This window comes from Chanodichthys erythropterus, chromosome 19, assembly GCF_024489055.1.
Source record: "Chanodichthys erythropterus isolate Z2021 chromosome 19, ASM2448905v1, whole genome shotgun sequence".
NCBI lineage: Eukaryota > Metazoa > Chordata > Actinopteri > Cypriniformes > Xenocyprididae > Chanodichthys > Chanodichthys erythropterus.
Genome location: NC_090239.1, coordinates 8,288,017 through 8,310,850, shown reverse-complemented (window position 1 = coordinate 8,310,850; position 22,834 = coordinate 8,288,017). Strand labels below are relative to the sequence as shown.

The window sequence follows — 22,834 nt, the reverse complement described above, 5'->3', positions numbered from 1 at the left end:
AGTTAACTTGTTGTTCATTTTTCAGAACTGGTTACCCTGTCCGTGACACCCTCCCCTGATGTGACAGAGTGACACTGTTTAATGTTAAGTCACAACTTCAATGGCCTCTTCACACAGGGGCCCATTGTTCTCTTTGACTGACTTCACTGTTCGCAAATGATCCTTTTCACATAAACTCAAGTGCCACATCAAAAAATGGACCATGAGAATGATTTGTGTTTTGAATTAAGTTTTTACAAGTGCTCCATTGTTGATTGTTGCAAATTTAGGATACAACTTATATGCCAGGACCAGATGTTAGAAAGCGTGTTTTGTGATCACCTCCACCAAGCCTTGGAGGTGTTGGAGTTCAAGAAGAGGGTGATGTTGCTTCTGTTGAGAATGGATTCAAGTAAGCCAATACATAGAATTTGTAGAGCCAAACACTTTTTGGACATAAGCAGAATTTGCCCATAAAATGGTTATCATAAAAGAAAACTTGAAATTAATTGGTAGTCAATACTGGCTCAGTATTGGCCGGCTCCTGCATCGGCATCACACTCATGCGTTGTGCTGCTCACGTGACCAACATCGGCCAATACTGATCCGCCGTTCTGACGAAGTATCAATCCTGAGGGGGATGTTTCTGTTATTGCCTTGTGTTTAAGATGCTTTTTGAGGTTTTCCTTTTAACTCAGCCACTCACTATGAAGTCCATTAGTTATGTGGCTTGAGATGGAGAACCATTTAAATCATTTTTCATTACTGCTCGTTTATAAATATATTTAATGCAGTAGGTTTTAAAATTTTAAACATCCATTGGCTTTCACATTGTGGACAGAAACATGCGGTTAGCAAAAGGTTTTATTTTCCCAGGACTAAACTGCTGTACACACACACAGTTAGCTGAACCCACTATTAGGGCTAAAGTGTGAGAAAATGAACCCCGGCACTGTTCGCTGAGCAATGACCCTGAGTCGACAGCTCAGAAAGCTGTGCACCGACATGTGGCATGATGGGTATTGTGCTTGTCATCTTCCCAGTCACAAACACCCCTTAAAGCGCACACATACAGATGCACTCAGAAAGTCAGCTGTTAAAACACTCGAAATTGCACCGATGATTGTTTCCTTGTGGAGCTGGTGGTCTAAAGGTGCCAAACGGAATGAGTCAGGTCTGTTAGGGAGCTGCGGTGAATGGCATGGATTTCTTCGACTACTGACATTCCTCTCCACTGCGGTATTCACAACCTTCACTGTAATAATCCTCCCTGTTCATCAGGTGTTTTTAATTCATCCCCAGTGATGTGTAATGGACACCTCCAGTGGGGACGGTGAAAATAGCTCTGTTAGGTGCTGGGGCTGTGAGATACGTCTACTAAAATTCTGGAAAATTCTTCAATAGTGACTACATGAAACACATTGAAACCGTTTGTGGCAGCTGTGTGAAAAATGTAAACACTCTCTCTTATAAAAACTTAACGAAGTAGAGATTTGTGGATGACAGAATAGGTATTGAATAAACCTTCCATTTCATTCAAGAATGTGGGCTTGATGAGCAGCATAGGAAAGAATAGAGCAGGACTCAATAATGAGAACGCCCAGTGCATTCAAACTTAAAAACTGACACTTTTATCCAAAGAGGGACATAGCATTTTTTGAGAATCAAACCCATAGTCTTTGCCTTCCTACCACCATGCTATGTGATATTGCTAAAATGTATGATTTTATGTCTTTTTGATGTATACATCTGGTTTTCTATGATGTTATGAAAGGTATTGTTGAAAAATACCTGAGTATGACGGAGTATTTTAAGTCTGTTTTGCTGCAATGTGAAAAAAAACCTGCAAAACGCGCCGGCACAAGAGGCACACTAGCGACTGGCGCTAGAGGCTGCGGTCTTTAGCGTCCTTGTTAGTGCGCCCACCTCCCATGCCAGAGATGCAGTTTCGAAACCAGCTCAGAGCGGGTTGAGTAGGACCAGTTATATTTGGTGCCGTGACCCAGATGGGAGTGAGGTTTAGGGGGGTGAGTGTAACATAGGCCAGTAAGAGCTATGTATGTAAACCAGTAGGCCAGTAAGAGCTATGCATGTCACTCCCCTGGCCTCAAGAGGCACACTAGCGACTGGCGCTAGAGGCTGCGGTCTTTAGTTTCCTTGTTAGTGTGCCCACCTCCCATGCCGGAGATGCTGGTTCAAATTCTGCTTGGAGTGGATTGAGTAGGACTGGTTACAAAAGCATTAATACAGTATTTTATATAAAAATAAACAGTGCTTCTAAAATTATACATTTTTTAGTAAAAACAAGAAAAAACCCTGATGCTCATCCATTTTAATCACTTCTCAATTAGATAATTGAAATTAGTTATAAACATTTGACTACTTAAAGTTTTAAGACTGAGCCTTATGGGTAGGATTTGGTTTGATGGATCATTTAAAGAGATTGTTGGATGTTCATGAGCATTCCATTCTTGTGATCCAGAAAACTGGTCTCCATTGTCATAAAAAAAATCATAAACTGTACTAAGAGCTGGCCAAAACCAGAATGATGTTCCCACACAAAACAACTAGCATTTGTCATGTTGTGCATACAACAGAGCCCGACCGGATTTTCAACGCAACTCTGCACAGCTGCAAACACACACTCAGCCATCTTATTCTTTTGACGTCCTATAAAATGTGCTTTAGTCCACTCATCTCTGACCATCTGAGGAGCCTTTTTAACCAGCTGCCTTTGATGTGGTAACATCCAGATCCACTTCATTCTGAAGTTTGTACGTGTTACCCATGTCAGTATGTTTGGGTGTTTGTGTCATGAACTTTAATGGAGTCTGTGGGAAGGTAAACATGGAATGTAGGTTGCTTTGATTTTCTTAGTGCTAACCAAATAGTTTGGAAAAGAAAATGGAAGTCAGTTTCTATGTTGGCTCCTCTCAGATTTAAATATGGTCCGTGAAAAGACTTTTTGTATTCTGTAAGAGCAAAATGGCATTCGTTTATAGCTACGAGAAAGAGGGGGTTCATGTATGTGAATTCATATTTTCATTTGTGCACATCAAAGTCATTTTCCTTTTAACATTTACGTAAAAAAAAATTATATATTATATATGCACTACTTTTATTGTACTTTCATGTCGTTTTTTAAGCTTGAAAGCATTTAATTGTAATTCATTGGTAGAAAATAACCAGTATATTATTAAAAAATTCTCAATTGTCTTCCACAGAAGAAAGAAAATCAGGTTTGAAATGACATGAGGCTGAATAAATAATGACCGAATTTTGAGTGAACTATCCTTTGAAGTCTCCTCGTAAGAATGTTTCATCAATATTTTGCAGTATTCTGGTGGAAACTGGGAGTGTAACATTTGATTCTGAGATGTTTCTCCAGTAACGCTTGTTGTGTTTGTACAAAGTGGCTGAATTAGATTAATGTAATGCAGTTAGAATGCTGAATCGTAGAGAGTTTCTGTTGGTGTCTGGGACACCAGAGGGTCCCTGTGCTTCAGTGAACTCTCTTTACTCAAATCCTCTTACTCTCCACTGCCTCATTCCCTGCTGTGTGTACAGAGACAAACTCATATTCCAGTCTCTGTTATGTGCTTGCCTTCTTGCATTGATATGGACTAGCCCTGTATGAGGGCATTAACAGCTAATATATTCAAAAAAACATGGATGAAGTGAGAGATCAGACATCTTTGAAAGATGCAGCTGAGGTCTCATGCAGCTGTATATACACCAAGGAGTTCAGAACATCTGGCTTTCACACCAAACCTAGATAGTTCTGACTAAATTCTAATTAGATTCACTGCATTCAAAGCAAAGACTATAGAATAACACAAGACGCGTCACTCGTATTGTTTTGAAAGGGAGAAAGAGCAACGCGCAATATGGCGGAATAAGTCCCGCCTTTTAAATAAGAGCCAGACGTGCACTTCCTATAGAGATGCACACTTAGGACTGTGCATGCACATTAGATTGATCCAGCCTGAAAAATACTGTTTTTTGTCATGATTTGAGCATTTAGAAGCAAAATCTTTGAGACAGTTGTTGTCAGATTTCATTGGGGATTTCAAATATGAAATTTAATCGAAAGCTTGGCAAACAGCTTTGGAGAAAATTTATGTTTCCCCATTCAAAGAGATAGGAGCCGCACAAGCCCGAGAGGTGTTTCAAAGATGACCACCGAGAGAAATGACTTGTCTTAAAGGGACTTTGATTCAAAGTCGACTCACTTGTGATCACACGTTATACATCAACATGGTATTTGCTGCATTGCTAATTAAATGAAGTTAATTGGTGGAAGAATTTTTAATTATATTATCATTACCAGTGTAACTACTGTATACTAAAACAAAATTACAGCATGTTTTATTGGCTTATTAAATGCTTTCATTTGTGACTTATCTGTATTTCTTAGAGAAAGTTAAGGTTTGGATGTGGTTAATAAAAATATCTGCAAAAATATCATACTTTTAAACAGTATATATATATATATATCTTTTTCGTCAGCACTTGACCCAGTAGTAGTAGCACTTACCTTGACTAATATTCTTCTCCTATCTGTGTATTTATTTATTTAAAAAAAAAAAAAAAAAAAAAAAAAAAATCGCTATGAGCACTTTACTGACATAACTGTGACTTCACTCAGCACTTACATACTGTTGTTCTCATGTTGATTTAATTGATTCTACTACTCTCATTTGTAATTCGCTTTGGATAAAAGCGTCTGCTAAATGACTAAATGTAATGTAAATGTATATATTGATAAGTATCATAATTAATATTTATTTATTAAGATTGATATAATACAAAAATATTTATATTTTATCCCAGATGCAATAGATTTGACTAATAAACAGCTTCAAAATGTGTATAAAATTGTACATATTTAATAGCACATCATTTCAGGGACAATTTTGACCTGAAATGATCTCTCAATTTCTGAAACAAAAACCACCATTTTCTCCCTTGATGCCTTTAAAAGCTTGTTCACAGATTCATATCTCTTTTAACTTTGTTTATCTTGGTTTTGAAGCGATGAAGTGGGCAAAACCTTCCCAAGACCCACAAATCACTGGTGACTTTTTTCTCAATTTTCTCCACACTGAGCAAATGTTTTCGCGGCTGCGTCCATTTGGCTGTCAGTTTGCACTGACGTGCCTGTTTTATTGGACTCTCCCCGGTCGCCTATAACGATTCTAATGAAACATATTTCAGAGTTTCACCTCGCAACATCTGTTAACAGCTGTGCAGAAATTAATTAAGAGGTTGAAGTGAGAGTTAAAAACTAGAGATAATAAAACAATATTGCTGGCCACCTTACGCTCATATAAACAGCATTTTTTGGAGTGTTTATGCAGCCACAATTGCACAAGATTGGAAAGTAATTGATCCCTCAGAATCTTGACCGTGTACGGTCCAGCATGTAAATGGGTAGCTGGAGTGTTAACCAAACTCCTTTTGGCGTTAGTCTGAGTACTTACTGCCAGACGGACAGAGAGGGTATCTGCAAGTTAACTAGGGCAAATAGTGGAGCTCTGCCAATGGAACATGATAGAGGGCAAAGCAATAGTGGCTGAACAATATCAGTTGCAATCTGCTGAGTGGGCTGGTAATAGGGGGCTTGGGTCCTCGATCTTGACAGTTCTGCTAAGAGCCCAGTGCTGTTGAAGCCTGAGAAAATGTGCCCCGAAGCGGTAACCTGATCTGATTTGATAAGTCAGATATGTCAGTCTTCCTCATATGTTGGGGTTTGTGCGCTGACAAATGTGTTGTGGAGAAGTCAGAAATGATCTTTGAAAATCCATTTTCTGCCCAAGACAATATATTTCATATCAGGAGAATTCATCCAAGTGAGTGGATATCTTGGGATTTGTGCATATCGAGGGATGATTACATCGCATTTTTTGAAAGTGTGGTTTGATGGTCTGATTGGTCTGGCTGGCTTTGAATGGCAAGTGTTTTTAAAGGAGTGAGAGTAATAAGATGACAACTTAAACCAGTTTCCAAAGTAAAATGAAGCCTTTGATTTCAAACCAGAACTGTGAAATAGGATATATGGGTTTTGCATCTTATCTTGGAATATATATATATATATATTTATTTATTTTTTTTTGTAATGAAAGTCAGTAGAGTAAACACATTTTCTGACCAATTCTCAGCTGAAATATGACAAGCTTTATAGATGGACAATATATATATATATATATATATATATATATGTATGTATGTATATATATGTATATATATATATATATATATATGTATGTATGTATATATATGTATATAATATATACAGTCAAACCAAAATTTATTCACCTTGAACATTTCATTCATTAATACAGTTTATTCACTAGAGTTCAAAAAGTGCTAATAAAATATGACAAGATCTCACAGAGTTAAACTGTGTCAGAAATGTCAGATAACACTTAAGCAAAACATGGTCAGGTCAAAGTGTCTGAATAATTTTTGGTTCCAAATTAGTATCAGTTTTACTGGTAGTCTACACTCTAAAAAATGTTGGGTTAAAAACAACCCAAGTTGGGTTGAAAATGGACAAACCCAGTGATTGTATAACAAACTATAAACTATTGTTTAAAAATTGCTATATGGCTAGCTTAAAATGAACCCAAAATAGTTGGGAAATTAAAAACCAGATGCAATTAGAGACAACAATAGTAGACAAAAGGTGAATGTTTATTAATAAGCTTTAATATTTTATTAATGTAAATTTAATAGTTTAATAGTTTATTAATATAAATTTGTTAATAAACAATTTTATAAATGTTTATTGTTTAATAATTATTCATTGAACATTAATAAATGTTCATTTCCAACATACTTTGGGTTAATTTTAATTAAGCAATAGAGTAATTTTTAAACAATAGTTGAGTTAAATAAAACTACCCAGCAGGTTGGGCAAACATTTAACCCTACCGCTGGGTTAAAACAACCCAATTGGGTTGTTTTTAACCCAGCATTTTTTAGAGTGTAGTGTATGAGGAAATTTGGGGTATAATATGTCACAGTTTAGTTTATTTTGCTATCCTCACTTACATAATGACCTATAGTGTCCTGCACCCACTATCAAAAATTTCTGAATTATTTTTGGTTTGACTGTATGTGTGCGTGTACATATATTTATATTTATATATATATATATATATATATATATATATATATATATATATTACACACTTCACTTTAAGCATGTAAGTATTTGTTAAAATTTGTTACACACATTATATATATATATATATATATATATATATATATATATATATATATATATATATATATATATATATATATATATATATATATAGTTGGATACTCTATATACATATATATGAAATTTTATTCTTGTTTATTTATTGTATAAGGACAGTATAAAAACATGATTTTTTTTTTCTTCAAATCTAAATAAGATGCATTGTAGTACATTGTACATGCTTCTCTATACTGATTTGCATTTTTACAACTTGAAAACTTGAATTATACAACTTGAATCGCATATAACCAGTCTGTATTCTTCTTTTCAATTTTGTTTTAGATATGAATGGCATCACAAACAGGCAATATCTCTGCTTCCACACTACATAAATGTGTCAAGCCATAATGATATCATCTCTTGTTTTATGAGAATGTTTGCCGGGAGCAAACCTTTACCACACCATCAAGTTCTTCAAGTTGTAAAAATGGAAATCAGAATGGAGAGAAGTATAAGAGGACAGTGTTAGCAAATGGGTTATGGGTTCTTGCAAATGTCCCTTTAAGGGGAAAAAGTGCAAAGCGTCCAACCGCTGGTGGCTACAGTATGACGCACACTGCTGGCCATCACCCACAGCTCCAGTTGGTTAGACATTTAAGGATGCATCATAAAAACACATCCTGTTGAGGTGCCTTAGATCCTGCACCAATGCTCTGTAACTTAGATTTTAAGCTTTAGATTTAAACTTTTTTATGCCTTCAAGTGATCAGATAATGAAATAATGCATTTGTGTGTGTGTGTGTGTGTGTGTGTGTGTGTGTGTGTGTGTGTGTGTGTGTGTGTGTGTGTGTGTGTGTGTGTGTGTGTGTGTATATAATAAGGCTGTCAAGCGATTAAAATTTTTAATCTAATTAATTACATACTTTGTGATTAATTAATCTAAATTAATCGCATACATAATTTTTGCTGTGAAAGTATTAAATATTTCAATTCAAATGAATCAATGCAGGGTTTTTCCCTGGTCTTCAGTGCTGACAGACATGGTCATCCACACAAACAGTAAAAAGTGCCTACCCACGTTATCTGCGAGCCCGATACTGACAATAAAGTACCCGTCACTCTCACTGTAATTCTTTCTTGCCCTCTTTGCAAAAAAAAAAAAAAAAAAAAAAGTGATTTTATAGCTTTGTAAGAGAAGATGCTTTTTTTTTTGCTAAACCTGAAAAGTATTACAAAATAGGATTTAGAAGTTATATTAACTAATAATATAATTTTCTACCATATACAATTGAATGCACCTAGCTAACAACAACTTGCTTTTTTGTTCTGGTTTCACCTCACTCCAGTCTAAACTAACTGATTTTATAGGTAGGCCTAATTTACTACACATTGTCATTTAATTAACCTGAAAATATTGTGGATTATTAAGGCTAATGTTACTAACCACTCTTGCTAAATGGGGTAAGCACACTTATGTTCTCATTTCAGAGTTGTTCGAGTAAATGATTCATTATAGACCGTGTGGACCGATCATTTGTTGTCATGATTCATTAAAATGAATCTGTTCAAATGAGTCATTCGGTCGTGAATTGGACATTAGCAGACGTTGACGCGTTGCGTGCGAATCGCGATGTTATTAGGACATTGCAAAAGAAACACTTCACCACTGGATAGGATTTTCTTTTTGTTTACTGAAAGTGTGGTTGCTCTGCACGTGCAGGGCGCTTGTCAGAGAAGATGAGGTGACGTTGTTTTGAGCACTATTCACACCCAGCGGTTATTCAGGAAAAACATTCACCGAATGTGCCTCGTGAAACATGGATTCGGTCTTACGAACTTTTAGCATTGTGTGAGGTAGAGAGAGTGCAAAGACGGTGCTTACTTTGAAGACAGAGTGTTCGAGCGCACGAGGGACGAGCTCTGCTCGTTTATGTCCGTCAGCGCAGTAGTCATCTTCAGTAGTCATCTTCCTCCTTCATTTTACAGTCAAATGGTGGCTAAAACGGCTCCAGGTTCAAGGTCAATACGGAATGGATTAATCTGCGTTATTTTTTTTAACGCGTTAATTTCGATTAATTAATCTGAGAAAAAATAACGCGTTAAAAAAATAATCCATCCGTTATTTTGACAGCCTTAATATATATACTATATATATACATATATATATATAAATATAGATATATATATATATATATATATATATATATATATATACACATACACACACCCAACGGTTCACTACACAACACCCTTAGCAACCACTCTTAGTGATGTAAACTGTTTGTTCTCAATTGATATTGTTCATTGAAGCTTACTGAATTATATAGAAGAGTACTGTGAGAAAGAGATCGAGTGAGCGAGTTTATTACCTTCATTCAGATATAGCATTTTCCTTCAGGTCAGTCAGTCCTATGTTCATAATAAAAAATCTGTTAAATGTATTATCTTGTCCTTTTAACAGTTAAGGGGTTTTTCCGTGACTGTCAGCGCTAGCAAAGCATTTGTCAGTTGCATCTTGTTCCGTGTTCACAACAATTCAGTCTTTTCAATATAAAAGTCTTTGTTTACAGACTAAAACATAAAGACAGTCTTTGCTGCCATCTAATGGCATAATAATGTAACTGTTGCTGTTCACGGTCAGGGACTTTTTTGTTCCGGCGGAAGGAAGGCTTAAGAGTTTACTTCATGAAAGTTGCTTTTACATATTTTCGGCTTTAATATTTTTTTTGTATAGTAACCATTTTATAAAACCAAAGGTAGTCAAGGCTAGTGCTGTATCATGAATAAGTCATGGCTGAAGGCCATGGTTAGGCACAACGCGAATAGACAATTCATGATACAGCACAGCCTCTCATACCTTATTGCTTACACACACACACACACACACACACACACACACATATATATATATATATATATATATATATATATATGTACTGTATATGTATACATACTGTAGTAAAGGATGAAAGTGTTGGGGATAGTTACTTTTAAAAGTAATGCATTACAATATTGCATTACTCCAAAATGTAACTAACTGCATTACTTATTTACTTATTTACACTTATCTCAACATGGGGACAGGAGAGCTGTCAGTCAGTAAATGGGAAACTCCAATATTTTGTTTTAAATTGAAAAGTAATGTTACATTACTTGTTTCTTAAAAAAGTAATCCGATTACATAACTCATGTTACTTGTAATGCGTTAGTACTATTAGCACTAGAGGCATAAGAATGGTACATCTCACCATTGTTCTGAGTGCCATGTGTTTCCCAGAAATGTGTCACCCTCAAAAAATGTTATATGTTTAAATGAATTTGATTTCGCTCATTAAGGAAATGTTAACATAACCTTTAGCAGACAGAATATAACAAAGAGGTCTTCCAATACAGACATTATGTACATAATGACATCACCTGGGGCCAAAACTAACCTTTCAAGCTGTGCTTATAGTTTAGACCAAGCGCACTAATGAAATCAGTACATCATGATCAAATTGGAAAATATTAAAACACAGACAAGAGAGAGGAGCCATTTTTTATGCTGACATATTTACATTATAATTTATCACCTTCTCTGGATGGCCATTGTCAGCTAGTAAAAGCAAAGAGAGAGCCGACTCCTGCTTAGGAACAAAACGGTCGCCAACAGACTGCGCAATTAAAACATTGCAGCACGGGCTGGCCGCAAATGTTTCAGTAAAACTAATTGGATGTTTGACTTACCCAATTGTACTCTAAAGCCTCGTCTAAAGTAACAAATACCCCAGTCCCTCCGTGTACAGTGAGTGTACTGTGTAATCTTACTGAAACCTCAGCTGCTGTTTTGGGACTCTAGGGGAATGTAATGTTTTATAAACAAGGTGGGAAAATGAAAACCAACTGGGAATAATCTCCATGGCTAATCAGCTCCAACTCGCCATCCCTATTCAGGTCTCCTCTGGTAGTGAAAACTTAAAAACAATGTGGTTTTGCCCGCCCAGGCTTTTCAAGGTCTGCCTTCAGCCTATTTAAACGATATTTTGTGACCTCTGGGACTGCGTTGGGCGGTTGAAAATAACTCCAAAGGAGACAAATAAAATAACGAGATGCATTTGATATCAGATCTACTTCGCGCCCGCATTAAATCTGTCATCATCAAGGGCAAGCTGTGAGCTTTAAAAAGAAACTCTCGCCTGATCCTTCTCAGATGATATTGTGCCGTGTCAGTGTGCCCTAAATAATGGTCTTTTCCAGTAAAAGAGCTGAAAACGCTGTTTGAATGAATCCAGAGCCTTTCAAAAAGACATATTTCCACATGTGAGCAACAGGCATGACTGGCTCATCTGGCACTGCCAGAGAGATCTGAGCTGATACAGTTGAACAGAACTCACAAGGGCTGTTCCTCCATCCGCTTGTCTTTCCTTTAATGCTCCATATTCATATTTCAGTGGTTCCGGTTGGGTAAATGAGCCCAGACTAGAGAATATCTATCAAAATCCATGTTTCTTGGCAATGCTTTAGCATATCTGACCCACTGTAGTACTGTTAAAGTATAACAATACCCCAACGCTCAGGAGCTGTAAAGGTCTAACCATGCTTGTTTTTCTTGGTGGGGAAAGTGAAATATCTCTGCATACCTTTTTAACGCCCTTTTCTCCCACGGCAACAATAACATACCATGGGCAAGCGGTTAGCATGTCTGAAGTCCCCTTTTAGGCTCTTTCTCTGTTTATGCCCCACAAGTGTCAGAATGTCCTGCCAGGCCTACTTCCTCTCATATCTGCTGACATTAGCTAGAGGTCTGCATTTATTTGTACAGCTTTTGGGAAGGAATTGTAGTGGCTGCCAATATCCTCTATCCATTCCACGATCAACATAGCAGACATTTTATAGATATTCACCTGCAGAGAGCCATACCGACACACTGGCGATTACAGTTTTATCAAAATGTTTCATGGACAGAACAAAGTTGTGCTGTGGAAATGATCCCATTGTTTATTACCCGAAATGCTCTTGTCAGTTTGTCTGCTTAAAGATAATTTCATTCAGGATATAAATTAATATTATTAATTAAAACAGTTATTTTACATTGTAACAATATTTCACAATATGACTGTATTATTTTTTTAATTTTTTTAATTTTTATTTTACTAGACTACAACTATACACACACACACACACACACACACACACACACACACACATATATATTAGTGGTGGGCCGTTAACGGCGTTAACGTGCTGCGTTAACGCGAGACTCTTATCGGGCGATAAAAAAAATATCGCCGTTAATCTATTCTCAAAGTTGGGTTGGGAGCTGGGTCTATACTACGCAAGCTATGACGACTTTCACCTTGATATTTTAGCGCGGATGTATACCTAGCCGACCCTTCGCAAAGACCCGCCCCCCTTAGTTACTGTTGCTTTGGTCGACAAGCTGTGGCGCTGTCACGCCCGTCACGTCACACAGTGACAAATGCATCACGGAGCAGAGGACACTGACAAGACAAAGCAGGTAACTTATGATATTTAACAAAGTCCCAGCTTAAAACTGTGTAGTTTTTTAAGAAATTCAAACATAAATAATAAATAAAACCCGTTTTCTTTAATGTGTCGTGACCATGGTCGTGACAGATTGCTGTAATGCCTCAACTCAAGAGGCTCGTAAACTGATCATCTCTTACTACGAGTCCATTTATAGCATCAAATAAACATGAATGAACATGAGAATCAATGTTGTTTCAAACGCGGAAAGATGTCAATATACAAAATATAATATACAAAAGTTTAACTCCACCGAGGTTAATCTTCTAACTCCTGCTTTGTCGGACAAAATGGCGGATTACTTTTAGTCATTTGCTGCGTCCCAATTCGCCTACTTATACTACGCCCTAAAAGTATGTACTCTTTCTGTGAACAAAAAGTACTTACTTTTGAGTGTGTAGCAAAAGAGTAGACAAGCTTTGGGACATACTATCACGTCATACAATTGCGTCTTTGCTCTCTGCCGCATCCTGTTACCGTAAACTGGCCTGTCAATCATCTTACATCCTCCACCTTTCATTTAACTAATTTCCTACCGTATCGGAGAGAAATGCAGCACGTTGATCTGCAGTCGCGAGTCTTTCATGTGGAGAACTCTCCTCATATTAATGCATAATGATGCATTTAAAAGTTAATGGCCAATCAGATCTTTATAAAAGTCAACATTGGTATTTGCAGATGAAAAATAACACATATAACATTAAATAAATATTTTCTATCAGTTTGAACTGATTATTAGTCACTCAAACAGCCTCTCAGCCTCTATCGTGCATATTTGCCATGTTTTGTAGTTTTTAACACTTTTTACTCGTGTTTGTAGTTCTGAACTGAATCCTCATCCAAAGCGCAATGGGTTGTGGGCAATATTAGCCTTCTATAGTGTGCACGGATCCACACTTCGAAAATCTACCGGAAATAGTAGACCATCCGGGGACTTTTGGCGTACTCTTTTCAACATACTATGCTTTGGGACACACTTATTTTAATCTCACATACTATTTAGGATGGATAGTACGGACATTGGGACGCAGGGACAATTTGGGTATCTCACATATTCTGAATGTCTTCGGCAGAATTCAAATGAGCCATTAATCTATTATCTATTAAATTAATTATCTATTAAAAAAATTAATCTATGCCCACCTCTAATATATATATATATATATATATATATATATATATATATATATATATATATATATATATATATATATATATATATAGAGTCAAAACAAAATTTATTCAGACACCTTGAACATTTCATTCATTATTACAGTTTATTCACTATAATTTAAAAAAAGTTAGAAAAAATTATATCTAGTGTCTGAATAGTTTTTGGTTTAACTGTATATATAATTTTTTTTTCTTTCGCAATGCTTCATGGAAGTGGACGAGGCTGCTGAGCATTTTATCCCCACAATTATTGGATATCAATCAATATCACCACTTAATCTAATTGCTCATGATAGGTTTAAATATGTTTATAAATTTAAACATAAAAAACAATCCTGTTTTTTTTTTTTTTTGCTTTAAACAAGATTTAAAGCAAATAAGATTTAAACATTTTTGACATGCACAAACTGATTTTGGATGATCTTGTTGCTATAGCACTTATAAACATGTCTAGAATGATGGAAAGGGTGTTAGAACTGGCTGCATCATGGGAAAAGAGGGAGAATATTCAACCCTAATATTTGGGTTTAGCACGAGGTCTCATATTCATATAGTGTAAGCTACAGGTGAAGCGTTCAGCGTTGTGTAACTGTTGACATCAGTTTTGTCAGTTCATTATTGGTTTCACACAGTGTATGGATCTAGAAAATAAACCAGACATGGATAAACAGTGAGAAAGTTCAAAAAATTTGATTGTTTGGAACCAATTTCACTCATGTGTGAAATTCCTATCAAAGGTGCTACATCATAGTTTTCTGAACAGCATGTTAATAATCACATGCAAGTCAAGCGTTTCATGAGCCAGTCTGATTACAAAAGCGAAAGTATAGTCTAAAATACACTTTTGGAAAGACCTGTGAACGGATGGCTGCTGTGATTGTGTTGGTGGATCTAATTCCACATGCATTCCTCCTCATGATTAATAATGACAGCAAGAGGAATACAATCTCCCTGTAGTCACAGAAAACAAGCTTGAAATTACAATAAACATTCTGCAGACATGAAAACAGAGATAAGAGCCATGCCGATAGAGTTAGACTTAATAAACAGCAGGAGAAGAGTGGGATAGACGAGCTGGGAATCTTAATGAAGTGATTCTCTTTCAGTTCATACAGTGATAAGGTTCAGGACCGGTTCAGCCGATTTATCTTTCTGCCAGAGGAGGGGAGGTCTTGAAATTGGGTCTGTGTATAGTTTTCTTTCATCGTGTTTTTCTTTATGTTTCCATTCTTTGTTTTCATAATTAATTCAGTCAAGCTTTTTTTTTCATTCGTTTAACTCTACTTTGCACCTATGCTCTTGCTTATGCCTGCAGTGAGAATACTGTTTGTTTTTCGCCCCCCAATTTAATTTATTCCTGTGTTGGCAAAGCTGAATTTTCAGCATCATTACTCGAGTCTTCAGTGTCACATGATCCTTCAGAAATCATTATAGTGTAGCTGCTTGTATTTTAGGAAGGGTGTCCTTCACAAGGGACTCTTCATATTTAGGGGTCTGAGTATAGCGCCAAAAGTTTGAAAACCCGATTTGAACTATATTGTTTACAAACCCGATTCCAAAAAAGTTGGGACACTGTACAAATTGTGAATAAAAACAGAATGCAATGATGTGGAAGTTTCAAATTTCAATATTTTATTCAGAATACAACATAGATGACATATCAAATGTTTAAACTGAGAAAATGTATCATTTTAAGGGAAAAATAAGTTGATTTTAAATTTCATGGCATCAACACATCTCAAAAAAGTTGGGACAAGGCCATGTTTACCACTGTGTGGCATCCCCTCTTCTTTTTATAACAGTCTGCAAACGTCTGGGGACTGAGGAGACAAGTTGCTCAAGTTTAGGAATAGGAATGTTGTCCCATTCTTGTCTAATACAGGCTTCTAGTTGCTCAACTGTCTTAGGTCTTCTTTGTCGCATCTTCCTCTTTATGATGCAGCAAATGTTTTCTGTGGGTGAAAGATCTGGACTGCAGGCTGGCCATTTCAGTACCCAGATCCTTCTTCTATGCAGCCATGATGTTGTAATTGAATTGATGCAGTATGTGGTCTGGCATTGTCATGTTGGAAAATGAAAGGATTGGAGCATATGATGTTCTAGAACTTGGATATACCTTTCAGCATTGATGGTGCCTTTCCAGATGTGTAAGCTGCCCATGCCACACACACTCATGCAACCCCATACCATCAGAGATGCAGGCTTCTGAACTGAGCACTGATAACAACTTGGGTTGTCCTTGTCCTCTTTAGTCCGGATGACGTGGCATCCCAGTTTTCCAAAAATAACTTCAAATTTTGATTCATCTGACCACAGAACAGTTTTCCACTTTGCCACAGTCCATATTAAATTAGCCTTGGCCCAGAGAAAACGCCTGTGCTTCTGGATCATGTTTAGATATGGCTTCTTTTTTGACCTATAGAGTTTTAGCCGACAACTGCAAATGCCACGGTGGATTGTGTTCACGACAGGCTCAGGAATACTTCCAGAAAACATTATGTTGTGATTTCCATTACAGTAGCATTACTGTATGTGATGCAGTGCCGTCTAAGGGCCTGAAGATCATGGGCATCCAGTATGGTTTTCCAGCCTTGACCCTTACACACAGAGATTGTTCCAGATTCTCTGAATTTTTGGATGATATTATGCACTGTAGATGATGATAACTTCAAACTCTTTGCAATTTTTCTCTGAGAAACTCCTTTCTGATATTGCTCCACTATTTTTCGCTGCAGCATTGGGGGAATTGGTGATCCTCTGCCCATCTTGATTTCTGAGAGACACTGCCACTCTGAGAGGCTCTTTTTATACCCAATCATGTTGCCAATTGACCTAATAAGTTGCAAATTGGTCCTCCAGCTGTTCCTTATATGTACATTTAACTTTTCCGGCCTCTTATTGCTACCTGTCCAAACTTTTTTTGGAATGTGTAGCTCTCATGAAATCCAAAATGAGCAAATATTTGGCATGACATTTCAAAATGTCCCACTTTCAACATTTGATATGTTATCTATATTCTGTTGTGAATAAAATATAAGTTTATGAGATTTGTAAATTATTGCATTCCTTTTTTATTCACAATTTGTACAGTGTCCCAACTTTTTTGGAATCGGGTTTGTAAATGATGTGAGGGTGAATTTGCCTTGTATTTGAGCTGAATGACAGCACTATAAGTCATTCATTCATAGAGTGAGACATTTTCCGGTGGATGAGTCTCTCTCAGACAGAACCATGAGCTCATTTTTTCCAGCTGTGCATCTGCAGCATCTGGGAATCTTGGCAATGGGAATAATGCCTATCCTAAATAATGAGGAGAGAATTCTGGCAGATTTCGAGGAATTCTGAATAACAGGTATAACCCATAAACCTTATAGGCTTAACTTAAGCCCACCTTAGGTCTGTCTGAAATGGCTAATTACCCACAGATTTCCAAAAAAGAATTTTTGGTGCACTGCGTCCCATCAAGATATTCCTGATTTTTGTGCAGATGTGGTTCAGAGTAGCGTGCCATCCTCCTTCCATCATTTGCAGCACTCTCAGATGACCATGAAGGAGTCCTTCGTATTAGTTTGCAATGTGATTAGTGGGAGAGTGTGAAATATCACACACTTATCCACATCCTCCTGCCGACATGGAAATTTCAAGGTGTCTGTTTTTTTGGTTCTGCTTTAGAGGGCTGATGATATCATTAATATCCAAAAGCCTTTTGTTCTGTTCTGTTCTTCTCAGTGAGTAGCCCATTATTCAGGTGATGCTGGGTACCTTTGTGAGTCCCTGAGGAGGTAGAAGGACATTGAAAAGAAAAGGAGCTTTAATTAACACAGCATGGGCACCCTGACTGGTTTGCGGTTATGCAGCTCCATACGCAACAAACTGCGATGCACTGTGTATTCTGACACCTTTCTATCAGAACCAGCATTAACTTCTTGAGCAATTTGAGCTACAGTAGCTCTGTTGGATCAGACCACACGACCCAGCCTTCGCTCCCCACGTGAATCATTGAGCCTTGGTCACCCATGACTCTGTCGCCGGTTCACCACTGTTCCTTCCTTGGATCACTTTTGATAGATACTGACCACTGCAGACCAGGAACACCCCACAAGAGCTGCAGTTTTGGACATATATATACATATATATATATTAGACCCTATAGTTAGATTATGGAAGTTTAGGACAAACACTGTCTTGTTTGTCTGACTCTTCTTCCTCTCTCTTTCTCTCTCTCTCTCTCTCTCTCTCTCTCTCTCTCTCTCTCTCTCTCTCTCTCTCTCTGACTCACACAGCCTTTGAAAAAGAAAGAAAACAGGCATGGCCACATGAGGCGCTTTTCCTGGCCACAGTAAAATATCTGGTCCACTGCCAAGCGCAATATTTCCCCATGCAGCTTACTCATACATGGTCAGACAAGTGATAATAGTGTTGAAGCCACCAGACTGCTGCTGGCTTAAAAGAGATAACAAGATGAGCACTTCAAACTTGACCCTTTTTAGTTAGCATCCATGCCGGTAAGCAGGAAACCTTTTAAGGCTGGCCTGTTTGGCTGCGATCCAGAAAAGAGGTGCTGTGATCACAGGGTGAATGGGGACAGAGAGTGAGGATGGATAACACAACTTTGATAAGCCAAACGGTGCGTTATAATAAACACACTTCGCAGTGCCTGATGCATAGAGCAATAGATAGGAAAAGTGTTGGAGATGGTTCCGTTGATATTTTCGGTATACAGAAAGAGAGATGGAGAGGGGATCACTGGTAGAAATTGAAGGCATGTTTTTAATAAAGGTGTAAATTACTATGTAGGCTTCCAACCGTGATTCTGTTGTATGTCTTGGCCCTTTGGTGGTGGACTTGCATGGTGAATGTAATAAGCAGGTCTCTTAAGGGTATTTAAATGTACATCCATCAAAAATCAATTTGAAAACCAAACATTATCAAACCACAAGTGACTGGTGAATGGTCATTTCTGCTCTCAACTGTACCTCAAATGAACCAGATTTTATTTTAGGTCTGAAAGCAATGATTATATAAAAATCAGTTGGTGGGACAACATCTCAAAATTTAAATATTTTACCATTAAAAGCAGTCAACTATTTCTAGTGTTCCTTTACAAAAGTTCCTGCCTGTATATGTGTGTATATATAATGTTTATTTATATTATGTAAATACAACCTGAATTCCGGAAATGTTGGGGCGTTTTTTAAATTTGAATAAAATGAAAACTAAAAGAATTTCAAATCACATGAGCCAATATTTTATTCACAATAGAACATAGATAACATAACAAATGTTTAAATACAGAAATTTTACAATTTTATGCACAAAATGAGCTAATTTCATATTTGATGCCTGCTACAGGTCTCAAAATAGTTGGGACGGGGGCATGTTTACCATGGTGTAGCATCTCTTCTTTTCAAAACAGTGTGAAGACGTCTGGGCATCGAGGTTATGAGTTTCTGGAGTTTTGATGTTGAAATTTGGTCCCATTCTTGCCTGATATAAGTTTCCAGCTGCTGAAGAGTTTGTGGTCGTCTTTGATGTATTTTTCTCTATAGGTGAAAGATCTGGACTGCAGGCAGGCCAATTCAGCACCCGGACTCTTCTACGAAGAATCCATCCTGTTGTAATAGGTGCAGTATGTGGTTTTGCATTGTCCTACTGAAATACACAAGGCCTTCCCTGAAATAGGTGTCATCTGGAATGGAGCATATGTTGCTCTAAAACCTTTATATACCTTTCAGCATTCATAGTGCCTTCCAAAACATGCAAGCTGCCCTTACCGTTTGCACTTATGCACCCCCATACCATCAGAGATGCTGGCTTTTGAACTGAACACTGATAACAAGCTGGAAGGTCTCCCTCCTCTTTAGCCCGGAGGACATTTCCAACAAGAATGTCAAATTTAGACTTGTCTGACCATAGAACACTTTTCCACTTTGAAACAGTCCATTTTAAATGAGCCTTGGCCCACAGGACACGACGGCGCTTCTGGACCATGTTCACATATGGCTTCCTTTTTGCATGATAGAGCTTTAGTTGGCATCTGCAGATGGCACGGCGGATTGTGTTTACTGACAGTGGTTACTGGAAGTATTCCTGGGCCTATTTAGTAATGTCATTGACACAATCATGCCGATGAGTGCAGTGTCATCTGAGGGCCCGAAGATGACAGGCATCCAATAGTGGTCTTCGGCCTTTTCCCTTACGCACAGAGATTTCTCCAGAATCTTTTGATGATGTTATGCACTAGATGATGAGATTTGCAAAGCATTTGCAATTTGACATGAGGAACATTGTTTTTAAAGTATTCCACAAACTTTTTACGCACTCTTTCACAGCTCTGCCCATCTTTAGAGACACTGCCTCTCTCTTAGACAACCCTTTTATAGCTAATCATTTTATAGAGCTGATATCAATTAACTTAATTTGTTGCTAGATGTTCTCCCAGCTGAATCTTTTCAAAATTTCTTGCTTTTTCAGCCATTTGTTGCACCCGTGCCAACTTTTTGGAGACCTGTAGCAGGCATCATATTTGAAATTAACTCATTTAGTGGATAAAAGTGTAAAATTTCTCAGTTTAAACATTTGTTATGTTATCTATGTTCTATTGTTAATAAAATATTGGCTCATGTGATTTGAAAGTCTTTTAATTTTCATTTTATTCAAGTTCAAAAACGTCCTAACATTTCCGGAATTTGGGTTGTAATATATAAAAATATATGATAAATAATGACTTATTAATTTTTATTTTATTAACAATACATTTGCTGTTGTCTTGCAAAACATTATTTAAAATATTTTGTGTTCTGAAAAAGAAAGAAAGTCGTAAAGATTTGGAACGACATGGGGGTAAGTAAATGATGACAGAATTTTCATTTTTGGGTGAATTATCCCTTTAAGATTGAGTTAGTAGTTAATGACTCAAAGTTACATTGAAAAACAGGATGAAGTATCAGAATTATTAGTAGTATAAGACTACTTGTAGTGGAGAATGTATTTATTTTCCTTCTCACTTTGTCTCTCTGTTTAAAGGTCATCATTAAAAAACATTTATTATAAAAGATGTATAAGTATCAGAGGGTTCAGTTGCCTGCTTTTTTTCCCCTTTCTTTCATATTACGTGAAAAGATCTGCTCCCAGTCATTTTTTTAACTCTGTTTGCTTAATATTTAGTTTCCATTATTCCATTATTTTTTATTGTTTAGATCTAATAAAAAATGGATGCTATGGTGCTATTTCAACAGTTGTCAAGGCCAGAAAAGTATTTGTTGTAGGAAAATTTCATAGAATTATATATATGTAAATGTATCTATTATTAACACAAAGCCTATTAACAGGCAACTACTTGATTTAGTCCTGAAAGGTTTGTCCCATCTGTGGGTTTGTTAATTCTAAATGGCACACTGACAGATTTACATATTATTTCCTCATCCAATTCATTTCTCAAAGTCAGCCAGCTGTGTTTTGTCTGTTAGACAATTCTGTGATGTGAGACAGTTCCTCACCTGGGCCACAAGTGGAAAAGGCATCCACACACTCTGTCTTTTGTCTGGCTGTGATCAGATCTATATTAATGAGCAGGTCTTCACCGTGGGACTTCCTATTTAGTGACTGACACCTAGATGAATAGCGCTGGTGGCGAACAACAGGCGGCTGTCAAAGACAAACGAGAGAGCAGGCCACCAATGAGCTCGCACCAGACAGGCTGACTGGGTGCAGACCAGGCACGGGGCAATTTGTCTCCCACTTGAATATATCATAGAGATTGATAGGCATGTACACTGGGTCGAAAAGCAGACATGGACGTCCCATGTGTGTATGTGTTAAAGAGAGAGAGAGAGAGAAAAGAGAAACAAAGCAAGACAGCTGGAAGAAGTTGATGCACGACCCTTGAGTTTAGATTTTTGAGGTTTTATGAGTTGAGTCAAAAATCAATTTGTGGTTGTACATTCACAACAATATTATTTTATTTGCCTATAGCACAATAAATTACCGGCAGCACATGGCTCACAATTTATAATGTCACAATTAATAATTAATAATGTTATGTTCTTAGTTTTTATACTCAAAGGGAATGTTTATTTTATTTTATTTTATTTTATTTTATTTTATTTTATTTTATTTTATTTTATTTTATTTTATTTTATTTTATTTTATTTTATTTTATTTTATTTTATTTTATTTTATAGCTCAGTAGGCTTAGGTTTCATACACTGGAAAAATGGTAACCTAAAAATGATAACATTTAAATTAACTGTTTTTATTCAAGTCAAAAATATTATTTAATATTGCTGAATCAACCTAAATATACTACTTTATACCAACAAAATAACTTTTTTTCTGTGTTAAATCAAGTAAAATAATAATAAGAAAAACCCAGCTCTTTAAGGTAACTGTAATGTGTAGGTGGCTTAGAAAGCTCACGATGAAGAAGATGGTTATCAACATACAGTCTTTAATCATATGACAAGGACAGAAGAATTAGGGCACATCTGTTAACAAACAAAAACTGACAATCGACAGAACACAAGAGGGATTATAAATAAACAGTAAATGAGGACACTAAATGGGAACAGCTGACAAGACTTAACTAATTAGAAACCAAAATGACTAACGAGAACTAATATAGACAAGACAGAATTGAACTAAACTGAACATACATGTGACAGTAGCAACTTTCTCTGCATTCCATTCGGAAGGGCTCATTCCTATGCCCTAATCCCTTCAAAGGGTTTACCCTCTGGAGTGAGAGCTTCGAAGGGATGAAGGGTGTAGGGGTTTAAAAAAAAATTTTTTTTAGAATGCACTTCTGCGTCATCTTAACGAGACAATCAAGGAAGCGCCTTTGTCACACATTTTGTACGCTGGTTAACCCCCCAAAAAACACGCATTTTGTTTAACGTTAGTTTATTTATTTATTTACATTAAATATAATGTATATTGTGTCTATAT

At 36.7% G+C, this 22,834-nt stretch overlaps 1 protein-coding gene across 1 annotated transcript in view; it reads left to right on the top strand.

Moving 5' to 3' along the window:
* The window catches only part of fbxw10 (F-box and WD repeat domain containing 10), a 43,023-nt gene extending 23,514 nt beyond the window's left edge, over positions 1–19,509 (top strand). The window contains exon 16 of the mRNA XM_067370287.1: positions 19,438–19,509. Within this exon, the coding sequence (XP_067226388.1) occupies positions 19,438–19,509 (72 nt within the window). The remainder of the gene's footprint in view (positions 1–19,437) is intronic.
* Positions 19,510–22,834: the final 3,325 nt, after the last annotated feature.